Below are 17086 nucleotides of genomic sequence, written 5' to 3' on the forward strand. Positions count from 1 at the left end.
AAACGCTGCTTGGAACCTGTTGCATACTTTTCAACGGGTACAGCTCAAATAGTCTAGAGGTATTTTAGAATCTGTGTTCAAAATGTCTTATAAAGTAGGCTTTGAATGGCAACTCGGAGTTTAGGATGCCGGCTTGTAGTTAGTCTACACTCAGTCCTTAGCCTAACAAAACATATTCTCGACTTTTTTTCGGCTTTGTAAAACAAAATTTGGTTAAAAAGTTAAATATGTTGCGAATGTTGCGTCAGAAGTGTCGTTCCCTCGTGGATCGGAGCATGCCGTGTCTCGAGTCCTTGGTGAATGCCTGTTCCGTATTTAAGGCCGATTGGTCCAAAAACCTAAGCCACATCCAGCCATCGGCCGACTGCGCTGGCTCCAGTGTGCTCCGGCAGCACCTGGGGCGCCGCAACTACAGCAGTCAGTCGTCCGCCGACGATTGCGGCCTGCCAAAGGATTGCGGGCAGGAATCATCGACCTCCAAGGGCTGTGGTCCTGCTCGGTTCAAGGGCACCATCTGCGATGCAGCCAAGGGCGGTAAGCGCAAGAAGAAGGAGGAGCCCAAGAAGAAGTCCAACAAGCCGAAGCTGTCGGCCAGAATGAGGTCCATGTGGTACATACCCGACTGCGAGTACGAGCCGAAGTGCGATATGCCAGTGCGGTACGACATCCAGCACTACCGCATCTCGGACAAAGAAGCCCGCCAGTACCAGGTGACTTGGAACGAGTGCCCCCGGATGGTGATCAAGCCCAAGAAGGTGTGCATCCACTCGAAGCGCCCGCGTCCGAAGCCCTGCCGCCGCCAGAGAAAGACGGTGGTGGCCACAGCCCGTCCCTCCATGCCCATGCTCAATCCCATGGAGTGCACGAAGCCAGAGGACTCCTCACCCTGTCCGCGCTGGACGCTACCCTGCTGCAAGCCCGCCCGCATTCCGCCCAGTTGCCACCGAGAACGCCGACCCACCGACTGCACCAAGCGCCCGGCGCCGTATCCCAGCTTCTCAGAATGCAAGCGGGAAGAGCTCACCAAGGCACCACCGACAGAGTGCCTATGCCTGAAAGTTCCCATGGTCTGCGAGATGTGGGCTGAGCTGAGGCGAAGGATCGCCCGGGGCAAGGGGGCGGTCCTTAAGTGCGGCGAAATGTAGGCGGCGGCGAAAGCCCAGTCAGTCAGTCGACATCTGACCACATTCCTATCACTTCCAACTCGGTAATCCCATCCAAATTACAGTTTTCCGAAATAGCCATTCCATTATCTAAACACCCCCTCTGTCCACACTTTCCAAATTCAAAATGCTGTTGAAACGCTGCGGAAAAAACCTAATGCCACTCGCCGTCCGTTTGGCCAGTTGTGCCGGCTCCAAGGGCGGCGCCTCCAACTCCAACTCGAGGGGTAAAGGCAAGCCCGAGCCCAGCTGCAAGCGCTCCGCAAAACGTAAGAACTGCTCCAAGGTCCCAACACCATTCCCGAGCTACTCAGAATGCAAACGGAAGCCGAGTGATCCTAAACCTTCCAAGGAGTGCGACTGCTGGGACTTTGACAAGTGCTGATCCTCGCCAATTCCGAGATCGGAGATCCGGGGATGTCTTCTGCTTACAGCCCTCCCCCATTTTCACACCACAAGACTGAGCGCTCAATACTCAAAAAAAACCGTTGGTGGCACTGGGAGCCTAGGTGTTTTGTCCATGTAGAACCTTAGCAGTTAACCTGGGCGCCTACGTTAAAGCCTAGCTTCAATCCATGTCAAACTGACCGACGTTGAACGAATACAGGAATATATAAAGTATTAATCTATGCTTTTTTAATTAATTGGATGGGCAATGGGTTAGCGTACTCGAATCTGTTCGGTATTTAAACAGCTGATAGAACAGCATTTATGTACTGAGGTGTTCAATTTGCAAGCGGTAAACTTCTTATCCCAACCATTTTATTATTTGGATGTACATATGATTAAGTTACAGACACACTTTTTATATACTTGTCTAGTAAGCCCTGAATTTTAATTTACCATCTTGTTTTTTCCATTACTGCATTTTTATTCTTGGCTTTTAGACATAACAATCTGTCCTGTCTGGTCTACAAAATTGTATATATTTATTTTCCGCTTTGAAAACGTATAGGTTATATAAAAATTAAATACATCAAAATTTAGCGTTGAAACACAATGAATTCGTCAAGTGCTTTGTTAAGCTGCAGGATAGTGGCCTTCGGATTTGGAAACCTGGTAAAGCGTCGCGGAATGAAGCAGCTACGTTTAGATGGTATTCACTACAAACTGAGCTTCAAGCCGGGACTACAGATGGAGCCGGAGCCTGAGTCGGAGCCTGAGAAGCGCATGGATGACACGAAATACAGCCCAGGTCGTTGGACGGAGCGGAAATATCAGGCCACCTGGCGGGAAGCTGTCATCGAAGAGGCGACAAGCCATGAGGAAGTGAAGAACTCTCACTCTCAGGAGGAGCGACCACCCTTCCGAGAACTTCGGAGAACTATCGACCCCACAAGGCGCCTCCAGAGGATCGCCATTCCTGCCAACCAATTCATATCCGAGTTTATCTCCACACAAAGCAAAAACAAAAGGCGTCACCTAGAAGCTGCCGCGGATCGAAAGGCGTTTGATGGATACCAACCGATCTAAAATTCCAAGTAAAAGTCAAGTCGTCATACCGGCTACTCGTAGAGTTAAAGGGTATACTAGATTCTCTGAAAAATATTTAAGCGTTTCCGACCATATATCTATATATTCTATATCAGATATTATATTCTTTAATGAGTAATGGGAATCTGATAGTCGAGAAACTCCACTACAGCCTTCTTTCTTGTTTTGTTTTAAGGCCGAATAGGATTTTCTGTCTTGTACAACAGGAGAAACGAAAATAAATTAAATTTCCAATTATAATAGTTTCCAGCTAATAGTTTGTAAGATTGTATAGTTTTTCTTGACTTATGTTTTAAGGCATGCCGCCAAATATTTTCTTAGAAAAAACATTGCCATACTAATCCTAATTAACTCCAGTTTGCACTTATTTAGCCATTCAATTAAATTTGTGCATATTAGTTGCATGGAGTGGACATAAATACACGATATATCTTTTCTTCGCGTACATGAGATATTCAGTATACAGTATACAAGATATATGTATATACAAGAGCGCTATAGTCGACTATCAGATACCCGTTACATAGCTAGTGGGAGAGCAAACGAGAAAGTTCAATATTATTTTTGGCATATCGATAGAAATTTGAAAAATAAATAAAATTGAAAACAAGAGAGAACGCTATAGTCGAGTTCCCCGACTATCTGATACCCGTTACTCAGCTAGTGAAAGTCGAAGGAGTCTTCAGCACTGACAATTTTTGGCGGTTTGTGGGCGCTAGAGTGGGCGTGGCAAAAAGCTTTTTGGCAAATCGATAGAAATTTAGAAGACTAATACAAAAATGAAAAAATATCAAAACATTTTTCAAAAGTGTGGGCGTAGCAGCTTTGGGCGGTTTGTGGTCGTTAGAGTGGGCGTGGCAACATGAATCGACAAACTTGCGCTGCGTCTATGTCTCAGGAGTCAGTATGCTTAATCTCAACTTTCTACCTTTTGTAGTTCCTGAGATCTCGACGTTCATACGGACAGACAGACGGACGGACAGACGGACGGACAGACGGACATGGCCAGATCGACTCGGCTATTGATCCAGATCAAGAATATATATACTTTATATGGTCGGAAACGCTTCCTTCTGCCTGTTACATACTTTTCAACGAATCTAGTATACCCTTTTACTCTACGAGTAACGGGTATAACTATGAAGATTTTGGCGGTTTGCGGGCGTTGACTCGGCTATTGATCATGATAAAGAATAAATATATACTTTGTATGGTCGAAAACCTGTTACCTGTTATATACTTTTCAGCGAGTCTAGTATACCCGTTTACTCTACGAGTAGCGGGTATAAAAACCTCAGCTACCCGAGTTACATGCTTCAAATCTCGACAATTTGTAGAAGATCACATTCCGTTACAACGCTCATGATGAAAATTTCGCAGTGACTCCCAGTTTTTTTTTATATTTTAAATCAGGACAAAATTTTTGCAGTGTGTACGGCATATTTGCAACTTCATTAATACTCCACTTTGATTCCAGCCTAATTGGAACACAATGATGCTGGCTAAGAAGACGCTTTCCCGAGCTCCAGCTTGTATAAGGAGCGGATTGACGCCAAGCACCAATCAGATGCGCGGCATGGAGTCTATGTTCGATCCGTATGAAAATGGTGTGCCCAGGATGGCCGCTATGCGAAAGGATCTGAAGAAGAAGGAGCCCGTGGACAACACCAAGGTGCCGCTCAAGGACATCTGTTGGATGTCGATGCGGCGCAGTGAGTACAAGTGTCGTTCCGACCCCGAGTTCAATGTCCCGCCCTTCATTGACACCCGTAAAAGGTGCCTGGCTGATCCCTGTGCGACGGCCTATCCGCCGTCGGACCTCATCTTCTACAAGCCCACCGACAAGCTGAATCGCAAGTACCAGCGCACCTGGTGCGAGTGCGAGCTGAAAGAGCGCAAAAGAAAGGCCGTCTGCCAGTGCCGTCCGCCCAACTTCTTTCGACGGCCCCTGCGAACTCCGCCGCTCCAGACTTCAAAGGTTTGCCCCGATGGCAACGAGAGCCTTGGGCTGGGGCTTTGCCGCCCGAAGCCAGCGAAGAGCTCCTGCCCCAGGTTCAAGATGCCCTTCTGTAAGCAGGCCTCCAAGACTGGCTGCCGGCCTGGGCGCCCTCAATCCAATGTCATTCGTCTCAGGACCAAGTACCCCAGCTTTTCGGAGTGCCAAACGTATCCGCTTCCCGATGTTCCTCCCACCCAGTGCTTCTGCATCAACCAGCCGCCCATGTGCGTGGTTTGGAACTACTACCGCATGAAGAAGTCTTAGATGCCTAGGTCGCCCTACAGTTACCAATTGCCAACCATAAGATTCGAATAAACAATAGGATATACATTATTTGGGACTAAAACGGGTTTCATATTGGGTATACATGACTCCACTGATGGCGCGCCTTGGGCTAAAGCTCGTAATCAGTAATGGTTTAGTAATGCTCTGCTTAGCTTGACTGAATCTATATTACTGGTCTCTTCAAAAAGGTATTTTACGCCCAATGCATAGAAATCGTTCAAACGTTCTGAACACAGAGTCCTTTGGCTAGCACGTCAGATATTCGCTGCCTCAGTTAAAATTTCGAGCCGCACCTTTTCGGCAAACGCCTCTCTAAATTTGATATTCAAAAAGCCAGGCACCATGATCACCTCGAAGCTGCGCCTGCGCCGAGCACAGATTCCAAGGTTTCCCATCACGAGTCGCTGGTACAACTGGGGCAACTATGACGCCAGCTCTGGGGAATGCTGCAAGATGCGCGACAAGGATGTCACGGCCTGCAAGGGTGGAAAATGGTTCTGTCCGGTCAAGTACGAGCCCAACAAGTGTTACGAAAAACCATATTTTATGGTAAACGAGTATCCCCAGTATCTGCAGGAGATCTATAATCGGGGCAAGACTGATCCCGACTGCTTGCTAAAGCTGATCCGCCACGACACTGACCTTTACAAGCCGTCCGATAAGCGCCGCAAGTTCCAGCGCACGTGGTCTGAGTGTCCGCTTCTCTGGCTACGTCCAAAGGACTCCTGCTGTCCTGATCCGGAGATATCCCTGCCCATGAATCGCCGCATCCGCCCCCCGCAGGAACCACCACTTTCGGCCATTGATAAGCACCTCTTCCAGATGAGTATCTTTTGCAAGTCTGTCAAGGCTCCCTGTTGTAAAGTGAGTCGACGACCGCCCAACTGCAGCAAACCCCGGAGACCATCCGACTGCTGCAAAAAGTGTACGCCAATTCCCAGTTTTTCGGAGGCCTGCCGCCATCTGATACCACGATTCTGTGGCTCCGAGTGTGCCTGCCGGGGCGGGAGCTTGTGTGAAATGTGGAACACGTATAATAAGTGTAACAAAACGCGCAGGCACTGCACCAAACCGTTTATAGGCTATTCTCCCTTAAGATCCAGAATGAGATTTCCGTTCTGAGAGATCTCCAAGTGCAGGAATTGGTTCGGACGCCGATGAAAATTCCTAAAAACTGGTGCCAGGAATCTCCACTATCTATCCACTATCATTTGGCCAAAGGCGCGACTTTGCAACCATCTTTACTACCCCCCATGGATATTCTAAAAAATCTGTTTTTTAAAAAGATGACCTAGTTTTCCCGGCCTAGCTACTCACAAGCTCGACAGCTTTTGAAAATTCAGGAGGCCAAACCGAAATTCTCCAAAATTTAAAGGATGCAGTCAGCACTCTGGGTCTTTTGCAGGCAAGGTTTCAGGAGCCTTGCCACTAAAACGCAAGGTTTCCGGAGCTTCGCCAGCAAAGTGACCTACCACGCGGATCCACCCTGCCAGCCGGCCGACCCTTTGTGCCACCATGTTCCAAGCGGCAGATGCGTGGGGGCCAGGAAGGTGCTGGCTCTCGAACTGCCGCACGAGAAGTTATTGCAGCAGGAACACGACCAGGAGAAGGAGAGGAAGTGCTGCATCCTGCGATCGGCGGCCAAAAATCCATGCGCAAAAATGAGGCGACCCAAAGCCCCCAAGCCGGAGGAAAAGCCATTTCGCTCGATGTGGGAGCCACCTTGCCTGACGGACGACCAGCCGTTCTGCAAGGAAATGCTGCCCCGCTTCGATGCGATGTACTACCATCCATCCAACAAGTGGCGCTGCTACCAACGCACCTGGGTGGAGTGTCCACCCGTTAAGCGACGCCTGAAGAAGGTCTGCTGCCTAGACGCCATCGAACCTCCAGAGATTCTGTACCGAATCAGGCCGCCCTGCCCAGGCACTTGCGGAATCAACTATAAGGCTCGAAGGCTCCTCTGCGAGGATGGAGACTTGGAGCGGGATCCAATGACCAAGTGCCCGAAATTCTTTCACCCCTGTTGCAAGCTGGCTCGCTGCAATCCGCGCTGCACCAGAGGCAGAAAGCCCTCAAAATGCACCAAATTACGAGCTCCATATCCCTCTTTCTCAGAAATGGGAAGGTGGAAAAGGGCGCTCCGGAAAAGAGAGTGCCTTTGCTTGGAGAAAATCCCCAAATGTATAGGTCTTAGGGAAAAAATGAGACGCCAGATTACAGAAATATGAAAAAATGGAAGTGAGGGACTGCCTTTTAAAACGATGTAATAGATGCAAAGTGGGGTTTCTATTACTTTGCTTTAGAAGTCAGGTCTTCGATTCTAACAACAACCATGGAAACTTCCCAATAATAATGTGGCATAAAACATTTAAGTTTAAAATTATGAGTCTTAATAAAGCATATAGCTAAAATTCATTTAATGCATTTTGGAACCTTTGCTTATGTACCTTGATAAAAAATTCGGATTTTCCTTGTTCGACATCAAGGCCACCCACGCTATTGCAGTCATCCATAAAATGAATCGATCATTTCGGAGTGACCCATTTTTTAATCAAGCAACAGGCTTCCAAATCGAACGTTTCCATTTAGATACTATCCCACACAACTCTCACGCAAACCGAAGCATTCAGGGAAACTAAGCAGCAGAAGAAGCCAGCGAGAACTGGTGAGGATCTGAGATGGGTACCTCTGTATTGGCCACGATGTGTGCCGAGCGCCTGACCAAGCTCCTCGTCCGCTACTCCCGTGCTCAGCCTCCCGTGGGGCGGAATCAGTCCCACTGCGTCGATAATGTCACAAGTCCTTTGCCAAGAAGCGAAGCCACTACCGCCTTCCTGAAACCAAAAAACACTGCTGGCCAGGACCATCCCAAACCGATGCTCACCAACAAGTGGCAGCCTATAGGCACCATCACGAGCATCGGACAGAGATTCCAGCGGGAGGCCATGGATGAAATTTGTGCCAAGGCCAAGGACCGCCTGCTGCCAAAGACCGAACCACGACGCTTGAACTTCCCTAGAAATCATGCCTTCTTCCCCAACAAATCGAGAGGCATGGAGGATTGGAAGCATCCGGAAAGTGGACGGTACTCAGCCCCATTTGTCAGCCTATTTCAGGCTCCGAAGTGTCCAAGTCTACCGAAAAATACGTTTGCACATCCTCATACCTTCGACCGCCAAAAACTGTATCGCGCCTGCTATTAGCCGAACAAAATGGATAGTCTTCGATCCTGATGCCAAACTCATACGCACACCAATAACTTCACGTAAACTTAAGCGTTGTGATTGGGTTGCACTTGCGATTGGCAACATGGGTTCAAGATTCTCCACAATTTGACGTATTAAAGATGTAATGTGTTAATTAATGGTCTATTTAATCAATGGTTTAAATACGGACTGAAGTCCGGGGATTGATACTTTATATTGTTTTTAGAAGTTTAAATAAGGTTAATGTAGATAAGAAGCACACATTTTTCATTAGATTCATTGAACGAAAATGTTATGTGACAACCCTATATGACCCCAATTTTAACTCTCAACCTCATACCTTTTCATTCGTTTCGGCAACACTTCCTCTTCGAGAAGGAACTCAAATTTAAGTTCAACAGCCATGCTGAAATCTTTGGCCAGGAGAATTGTGCTGATGCCCAGCCTTATAGCTCTGGAGGATACTAGTCGAGCTATTCACATTACCGCTTTAATGGCGAGGATGGGGAAGGACTCGTGTCCCGAGAGTGAGGTTCCCGACTGCAAAGTGGTAAAGAGGCGCCCATGCAGTCCCACGGATCCACCAGTTCGTCCTTGCAGCGAGGAGGACTGCACCCATCCGCGATACCCATGTTGCGTAAGTACCAGCATTGCGACGAATCCGTGCGCTAAGTCGAACAGGAAGACCAAGTCCGTCTCCATGTGGAAGAGCTACAAGGAGAAAGGCATCGAGCGGCCGGAAGCTATGTGGCACTACCCGGAGGAGTGCTGCCCGAAATGTGAGGATACGCGCTTTGACGTTCTGTACTACACTCCGTCGGACAAGTGCCGGGAGTTCCAGCGCACCTGGTGGGAGTGCTGTCCGAAAATGGTGCCGAAGCGAGTGTGTTGCTGGTGCGACGCCATTCCGCCGGAGGTCATGCGACGGGATCTGCCCATCTGCCCGCGATCCTCTTGTCTCCAGGAACACGAAAGGAAGCGCTATAAGTGCCTGAACGAAAAGTACAAGGGTTGCGTGCGCATCCGTATGCCGTGTTGTCGAACCGCTCGAATACCGCCCGACTGCAAGGCGTTCCCTGGGCCCTCCGGTTGCGAGAAGATAAAGTGCCCGTTTCCCAGTTACTCCGAATGCGTTCAGGAGGATCCCGCTGTTATCCCAACGCGGCCACCAGAGTGCGAGTGCCTGAAAAAGGCGTCTACATGCGAGCAGATTCGACGGGGACAACACATGGAAGTCCACAACATTAGCATGTGGCCCTGTTTTCGCAGGGGATCGTGAGGATGAAGACCCTAACCGATGGTTACAGTAACTGTGGTCTCCGCTGGGATTTCTGAAACACCTTATGTTACAGAGATCCCCACAGAGACCAAAGTCCTGAGCCACAAGCCTTTCACCAGAAACAATAACCTTATCTTTATGGTTATTGTTTCTGGTGATAATGGCCAACTCCATCCTAGCAACCCAGGTCTTTCACTGAAAATCTGTCAGTTGAGGTACACCTGATATGTGATTTAATTGGCATTCGAAACCCTGTTCAAAACTCAAATTTCTTGGCCTCGTTCAAAATTAAAATATGCCTCGCCTCTCCGTGCTGTGCGGGATGTCGCGTAGAATCATCCGCTTCAGTAATGTTCACAGAAATCTTTGGCGACTATTGTCCGACAGTTCTGATTCCACCATTAACCCACCCGTATCGGAGCTATCGGAAAATAATGTGAAGAAGTTTAAAAAGGAAACGCAGGGCGATCACACAGGTCACCTGTTTGTGTGGCCGGAGGCGAAGGAAGAAAACGTGCACCATGTTGAAGAGATCAAGGAAGACAGCAATGACGATATTACCGCATCTTGGGGCTGGAAAAATGACGAACTTGACGTGGAGCAATTGGCAGGACTACCAGGCCCTAGTGAGGTGGAGGATCCATACCGACAGGCGATCAATGAATACGAGGATGATCAGTTGCATTTCGCTGAAGATGACCACCAATCAGGAATTCAAGAAGAATTACAATTCGCAAGAACGCGTTTCCTGCGGGAACAGCTTACCCAGAATCAGGACTCCCAAGAACCTTTTACCACCTTCGAGAAAACTTCTCTCACATCCGTTCGAGAGAATGTGGACTTCATGATGCAAGAGCTTAGTCAGATTTCACTTATTTTGAATACTTTGGGAGAAGCTGAAAACACAATGGGAATGGTTAACTCTGAGCCGGAAATGGCTTCCTTTACACTCAACCAACCCAATATAAGTGAGAGTTTGGATAATGAGGAGATATCAAATCCGTCTTTGGACTCAGAGTTAAACAGTGCTACGCCCGATCAATCTGGGCTAGCTGTTGCAGATGATGAGGTGATTTCCAATCAGTCTACGGAGGTCTTGTCAGAGCTAAGCTGTGCGTTGTCTGAACCATCTCGATTGGGTTGTGAAGAGAACTGGGATCATAGCGCCAATGCGAATCCGTCTTTGGATTCCGAACTACCCAGTGATATCTCCCATCAACCCATGTCGGATCATAAGACGGAAGCAATTCAGTCCTTGGATACTGAGTTATTCGATGAAACGTGTGATCAATCTGGTTTAGTAGTTACGGAGTCTTTGATTTCGAATGAGGACATCGGGGAAGAGCTGACAACGGAATCTCACGAAATCGAGCGAATTGTATCTGCTAGCGATACTCAAGAGTCCAGTCCTTCAAAGACTAATCAGAATGCCCCCCAGACTGATGACAAACAGGATATTCAGCCGAAGGAGACCATACACACCTACAGGCCCTTTAGGACCATCGAAATTCCTGCCCAGAAGCCCACTAGTATGCCTAGAAGCCTATGCACCGAGTCGATTGAAGAGCAGCCCTTGATCGAGGAACCCCAATCCGCCACTGGTGTCCATTTAGATAGCGAGGGGTACAAAGTTTCTGCCCAGCTGACAGAGTGCGAGTCCCGCCTACTTATGCGCATGGCTCTGACGCAAGCTTTAGAGGATCTGGAGTCTGGCCAAAACAAGTACAAAGCAACCATTCTGGAGGCCGAAACAGAGTGATATAGGAGCACAAATAACCGAAAATAAATAATTACTTAAAATAAATAATAAACAAGCGTATAACATTTAAAGCTTATTTCTTTTTATTTTTATCCTGGCACTCGTCTTTCTTACCCCTACCTTTATTGTGCTTATCCTTACTTTTATTCTTTTTATTTTGCTTGAGCATGGCTTTTCTCGCCTTCTTGGCTTTTCTGATGGCACTGGGGCAAACATGGTTCTCCCCATGAATTTTGACCCACTGGCGACCCCGCTCCGCTTCGCAGAGGCTCAGAGGGAACCGGCACTCGCACTCGCGAGGCCGAAATGGTCGCTTGGCCAGCTTAGGTTGCTTGCAATCCGACCAACAGGGCATCGGGGCACACAGCCTACGGCAGCAGGAGGGCGTCTTGGCCCCGTGGCATCTGGGCGGACGACGTCCTGGCACGCATCGCGCCAAAGGAGCGAAATGGGGACAGGGTCCTGTGGCTGCGGGGCCTGGCGTTGTCCGCTCTCGCCGCTTGGCCACCCGACGGGCGGGGCTCAGGGCCTCCAGCTTGTCGTAGGCGCAGATTATCTTCTTGCGGATCATGAACTTGGGGCACTCCACCCAGTGGCGCTGGTAGGGGCCATTCTTGCAGGAGGGTCGGTAATACAGCTCGTCGAACGAGGGCAGTGGCTTGGTGCAGTTGGGGCCGCAGCACAACTCATTGGATCGGCTGACCACGAAGGGATACGGCGGAGGCAGGTTCTTCGGCGGATCCCACATCGACTTGAACTTATCCGCTTCGGCGCAGAAGGCGGCCGGGATGCAGTGCGTCCGGATCTTGCACTCCGCTTTGCCCGGAGGATGCTTTGATGGAGATGCAGACGATGGAGGCTTCGGTGGATTTGGAGGCTTTGGAGGCTTTGGGGGCTTACTTGAGGAGCCGCTCTGACGTGAGCTGAAGCCCCTTAATAAAGAGGACCAAAACATTAGCCAAAACTTCTTTTAATGAGAATGGAATTTTGACAATTTTTTTGTTGCAAGCCGAAACGCCGATTCATGAATCGCTAATTTGAAATTTTTCGCTTGGTACCCGAAATATTGATCAAGGCCTGCTGGACGAAAAAAAGTTGGTCGAAAATTGGAGAAAACCAGAAGAGGGTCCTGTCGCACACATTCACTTCGCCTGCAACTCAACCTCAACGCAACGGCGACAGGCAACACAAAATTGCAAACAGCGGACTGCGCATGTTTAAATTTAATTGAACATTTAGCCAAATTAAAATGCATTTTATTACGCAGCCGCCGTTTCTGGCCTGGAAATGCAAAACAACGCGCGCCCAATCAGCCAGGCCAAGTCAAGTAAATCCAGCGAAGTTGGCCATACGCGCAGATAGACGGAGGAAAAGGCAAGCCACACTGAGAGAAATACAATAGAGACATCATTTATTGCAGATGTAATGCTTCGTCCTTTAGATAAAGTCAGCTTATGTTTACACTATTTGTATATGCATTCATTTCAGATTATTGTGATACACAGTTGGAAATAGGGGAATACATTGTAACGTAAATATACTATTATGAAATTTGTTCAAGTGCACAGATGCAGGCACAGGCGAAAACCAAAGACGCTGACTGGGCCTAGGCACGCAACGGTTATTCAGTTTTGTCGGTTTTTCGATTTGGCCTTAAATTGGCATAGGCAGTGCCTATGCGAAATTTGGCACAGATTCGCTGCAGATTCGCTGCAGATTCGAAGCTATTCGGCTGGGATCGGATCGGATTGGACGGAGGCGGAACTGAGAGTTGCAAACTGGTTGGAGACAGGCCTAGCAAGCATGCGTTCTGCAATTGTTTAATAGCCTAATTAAGTGTGCGAGCGAACAGGTTGGCCAGGCCGGGAAAGTCGGAAAAGCGGGAAATCGGGAAATCGGAAAAGTCGGGCATATGCAAAGCCGAAGGAGCAGAGCGACTGTCATGCTTCACCAAGAGCAGTGATGTGATGTGATGTGATGTGACGGGATGTGATGTGACGGGACAGTGACTGCCATGCGGGTGGTTTGTCAGCTGCTAATGCCAGTCTGTCTTTATTTTCCTTTTTCTATTTTTTCCTCCTTGTTCTGGCTTGCAATTACATTTGGCTGTTAATTGCATTATGCATATTTATGGAAGCTCTCCGGCTGCAGCTCCTCCCCCGGCAATCGAGTTAGGTCCGGAGAAGGATCGGGAGGCAGAGATGGGGGCAGGAGCAAGGGAAGCAGACGGATCCGGCTACAATGCCGGCTCATTAGCATACATCAGCGCGTTAAGCTTGGAGCGGGTGTCTGACTGAGCTACGACCAGCTTTCCACAGTCTGTAGTTGCCGGCGTCATCGCCATCGCCATCGCCATCATCATCATCATCGCAGTCATCGTCATCCAGTGAGTGGCTTAGTGGGTGTTGCCCTCTAATTTAAATTAAAATATGAAAAATACTCAACGAGCGAAAAGGGGTTTGCTTGTGAACAAAAACATCACGCTGCGAAAACTGAGAAACGTGCAGAAAAATCAAATCTAAAATAGCTGCTGGACATGGCATAATCAAATTGTGCGCATTAAGGAGAGTAGGGAAAATATTATTTGCCAGGAGATTGTTGTCGCTGTGTGTGCTGCTGCAACTAATTATATTATTAAGATTTAAGGAAGCTCTTCTACTTCTGTATCTAACAGATGAAAATCAACAAACTAAATAAGGAATACTCCTGTTTGCTAGCTAAGACAAATAAGAAGTCACACCAGAAAATGAAATTGCGAAAATCTATTTCTTATATCTTATATTTCATATAATAGAAAAATATCATCACAAAATATTATCGTATCACCACGAATCTCAATTGTAGAATTTGTTTGCTATTAAGGTATCGTATGCTTTCAGCATTTTTCATAAAAAGTTCCATCTGTATACCCACACACAAGATTCCTGGCCTGAATGACACTTAACTGCTTTTACTCGCCAACACCCAAAGTATTTTCTCTGGAATGTTCAAAAGCCATGCTCTCAGTCGGTGTTTTCTTGGCTCAAGAGTGCGTGGGGTTCCTAGAACTGGCGGAGAAAGCTGAGATACTTGGCTAGGAGCTGGGAGCTGGGCCCCGGGAGCAGGGAGCTGGGAGACATTCAGCCGAATGGAACCTTCTGCTCGCCTGGTGTGCCCAAGTGCTCCGACGAGAGAATGCAAGGAAGCCGGAGAGGAAGTTGGTGGCACGGAGCACGGAGCACGGAGCACGCGAGCGTAATTCGTTCAAATGGCCATAATAAATAAATGTGCCATTAGCCCGCTTGCAAAGTCCGCCTTAATCCACATATACTGAAATACTAGACGGCATTCGTATATCAATAAGCCACCGGGCGGACGAAAACTTTCTAATCGCAGTATAATTGCAGGGGACCAACAAAAAATATTCGTAAAGCACATTAAGAAAGAAAAAAGCAGGGGAAATACACGCAGCATTAGCCACAACTAACATGACATGCGCCAAATTATGCTGCCAATTTCGCAGGTGGGGAGCGTAAGTCATGCAAAGCGAACAGCAGCTTATGATTGGGAAACGCTGGTAATCAGTTTGTTAACACCCGGCGACAATTAGCGACTGGGTTAAGTGCTTAGCTATATTGGACCATAGCCAATTGCCGTCGATATAAATTCACGGAAATTTACTGGACAGCCGCTCGCGCGACATTAGCATAATTAAGTTAGCTTGAGGCGAGAACGGGTTTCTCTGATCCGCAGATTGATACTTTTGCCCATTGGGAGACTATCTGCGATCGCCGAGCGAAATGCCAATTAGGCCGACCCTAATGCCTCCCGGCCCCACCCAACTTATGGAAACAGGATCGCGTTCGGGACGAGGAAGGCATCGCTTAATTGAAATAATTACACATTAAGTGCATTAATTATTTTCACTTGCATGCAAACAGCCAGGACGCCTGCAAGTCGCCACTTTGGTCGTGGCCTGCGCCTTTTGCCTTTATGCCTTCTGCCTTTCGCGTAATTATTAATTTAAGCCATTCGACGACTCCGCTGGGTATCGTAGGCCATTACGGACCACAACTACGGGCTGCAACATCGCGCAACATCGGCACGACATCCACTTGCAACTCGTTTTGTAGCCGCCGTTAGCTTAGGTCATAGTTATTAACGCAAAATCATAATTAAAGTGTATTTAGCCGGACTTTGAAATATGTTTCGACCGCCCCCGAAGACAGAAGCCAGGTTGAGAGTGGCAGGACTCCGGCAGGAGTCGGTAATTAGCCGGAATACGTGAGATAATGTCGGGGGTGTCTAATCGATGGCATGGAATGGAATAATATTACGGAGGATAACTTTGGGAACTTTAAATGTTATAATATAAAATCAATCAAAATCACATATGGCTATGCTAAATCATTCATCACTGACACTCGTCTTAGGAAAATATCCCATATTACATTACATACAATATATAAACTATTGCTTTATTCATCCACTTTAATAATGCATCTTACATACAGCCCTTCCGGTTGAGAAAAGGGGTCAATAGCTTTGGCCAATCACCAAAATATTTCCTCAATTTGCTGCCATCAGACTCCTGTTTGGACAGTCTCCTTCTAAAGTAATTAAGGCATACAATACCCAAATTAATTACTAAAACAGGTTAAGTTGGGCGCATAATAGCCGTCTATGCAGCGCGACTGCTGTTCCTGTTCCGTCGCTCCTGTCGCTGTTGCTCCTGTGGATCTCGTCCTGTCGATGGATGTTGCTCCTGCACCTGTCGTGCTCGGCGCTTGAATAATTATTGCAGTCAACTACTGTTCGGGTCCGGTATCAACCGGCCCTGGGTCTGGCTTTTGCTTTGGCTTTGGCTTTGGCATTGGCTTTCGGTGCCCCCCCAGCACGTCAATTGTTTCATTAGTTACCCTTAGCTCCGACGAGCTTGTTCGGCGGACAACCCGGCGTATGTGTAATGTGGCCCGGAATGTGCGCATTGGCGGGGGTGCCGGGTATGCAAATAAAGTGCGGAATATATTTACTAATAACTATTTTACCTTAGCGACATGTGTCGCGCTCACCAGCGGAACCACATTTGCGTTGTCCTTTTTTGACCGAAAGTTTTGCGTCAATGTTTTTCGCTTGTGCTCCTCAAAGGGGCGGGCATGGCCACGCCCACTGTTTTTTCCGACTATGTCGCATATGTCAGCTGCTCCTCTTATAATTTATTGAAGCACATAAATTTCACTTAATTGGCAGTGCCAATAATAAAGCACCAACAGGGAAGACTAACGATACCAACAAAGTTCTGAAAAGTCCTTTTCACCATCTCACTTGTTTGTCCACATGCATATTAGCTGCAATTATTGAGTGGACTAATTACTCAGTAGAGTCAGTGGTTTACTAAAAGGAATGTTTTCCGTTTGCCGTAAATGGCCAAGTCCCAAGTCCCAAGTCGCCAAGTGTTCCTCTTTCCGTTTTCCTTGAGGTATCCAGTACTCACCCACCTGGCGCACTCATTAAACAAACAAAATCGGCCACAAAACTCGTTCTTGCCATTGTTATTTCTATTTTTATTATCTATGCCACACCCAATGCAAAGAGTAGAAAATTATGCATTTTTCTTGGAAATTTTCTATGCCATCTGCGGAGTGCATCTCAGCCGCCCTCCTCCCCCTCCCCCATTAGCCGAGCTCATAATAAACGAATTAGCGCCTTTGGCTAAATGGAAGTAGAATGCAATTTCATTGCAATTATCAAGTGGAGGAGACTGGCTCCTCCTTCCACTGCCGTCCTCCTTTGCATGGCTGGGCTAAATAAACAACCCGGTAAGAGTTCGACTATGACTTCGACTGGGGCTGCGTCTGCGTCTGGGTCTGGGTTTCGGACCTGGTCTCCGACTTGGACTTGGACTTGGTCTTGCACTTG

General features: G+C 47.8%; 10 protein-coding genes across 12 annotated transcripts in view; 8 read left to right on the forward strand and 2 right to left on the reverse strand.

Moving 5' to 3' along the window:
* LOC122611489 (hormone receptor 4) overlaps positions 1-17086 on the reverse strand; it is a 69834-nt gene that overhangs the window by 26400 nt on the left and 26348 nt on the right. The window lies entirely within an intron of this gene.
* On the forward strand, positions 137-1788 carry LOC122611479. Its single transcript, XM_043784604.1, has one exon. The coding sequence runs from the start codon at positions 228-230 to the stop codon at positions 1143-1145; it is 918 nt and encodes a 305-aa protein (XP_043640539.1). The 5' UTR covers positions 137-227; the 3' UTR covers positions 1146-1788.
* LOC122611488 lies at positions 2040-2897 on the forward strand. Of its 2 annotated transcripts, XM_043784615.1 has the most exons (2): positions 2040-2222; positions 2286-2897. In XM_043784615.1, exons 1-2 carry the CDS (start codon positions 2163-2165, stop codon positions 2634-2636), a joined length of 411 nt encoding a protein of 136 aa, XP_043640550.1. In that variant the 5' UTR covers positions 2040-2162; the 3' UTR covers positions 2637-2897. The 2 variants fall into 2 exon arrangements, with proteins under 2 accessions (XP_043640550.1, XP_043640549.1); XM_043784614.1 differs by having other exon boundaries at positions 2048-2636.
* Positions 2506-4989, forward strand: LOC122611484. The gene is made up of 2 exons (XM_043784611.1): positions 2506-2644; positions 4135-4989. The coding sequence occupies exon 2, from the start codon at positions 4150-4152 to the stop codon at positions 4918-4920; it is 771 nt and encodes a 256-aa protein (XP_043640546.1). The 5' UTR covers positions 2506-2644; positions 4135-4149; the 3' UTR covers positions 4921-4989.
* LOC122611483 lies at positions 5194-6074 on the forward strand. Of its 2 annotated transcripts, XM_043784610.1 has the most exons (2): positions 5194-5450; positions 5509-5648. In XM_043784610.1, the coding sequence occupies exons 1-2, from the start codon at positions 5284-5286 to the stop codon at positions 5558-5560; spliced, it is 219 nt and encodes a 72-aa protein (XP_043640545.1). In that variant the 5' UTR covers positions 5194-5283; the 3' UTR covers positions 5561-5648. The 2 variants fall into 2 exon arrangements, with proteins under 2 accessions (XP_043640545.1, XP_043640544.1); XM_043784609.1 differs by having other exon boundaries at positions 5215-6074.
* LOC122611482 lies at positions 6100-7359 on the forward strand. Its single transcript, XM_043784608.1, has one exon. It carries the CDS (start codon positions 6318-6320, stop codon positions 7170-7172), a length of 855 nt encoding a protein of 284 aa, XP_043640543.1. The 5' UTR covers positions 6100-6317; the 3' UTR covers positions 7173-7359.
* On the forward strand, positions 7465-8304 carry LOC122611486. Its single transcript, XM_043784613.1, has one exon. It carries the CDS (start codon positions 7623-7625, stop codon positions 8145-8147), a length of 525 nt encoding a protein of 174 aa, XP_043640548.1. The 5' UTR covers positions 7465-7622; the 3' UTR covers positions 8148-8304.
* LOC122611481 lies at positions 8488-9445 on the forward strand. The gene has a single exon (XM_043784607.1). It carries the CDS (start codon positions 8554-8556, stop codon positions 9427-9429), a length of 876 nt encoding a protein of 291 aa, XP_043640542.1. The 5' UTR covers positions 8488-8553; the 3' UTR covers positions 9430-9445.
* LOC122611478 (protein P200) lies at positions 9579-11248 on the forward strand. The gene has a single exon (XM_043784603.1). It carries the CDS (start codon positions 9725-9727, stop codon positions 11186-11188), a length of 1464 nt encoding a protein of 487 aa, XP_043640538.1. The 5' UTR covers positions 9579-9724; the 3' UTR covers positions 11189-11248.
* LOC122611480 lies at positions 11240-12248 on the reverse strand. Its single transcript, XM_043784605.1, has one exon. It carries the CDS (start codon positions 12141-12143, stop codon positions 11262-11264), a length of 882 nt encoding a protein of 293 aa, XP_043640540.1. The 5' UTR covers positions 12144-12248; the 3' UTR covers positions 11240-11261.

Source organism: Drosophila teissieri, chromosome 2L, assembly GCF_016746235.2.
Source record: "Drosophila teissieri strain GT53w chromosome 2L, Prin_Dtei_1.1, whole genome shotgun sequence".
Taxonomy (NCBI): domain Eukaryota; kingdom Metazoa; phylum Arthropoda; class Insecta; order Diptera; family Drosophilidae; genus Drosophila; species Drosophila teissieri.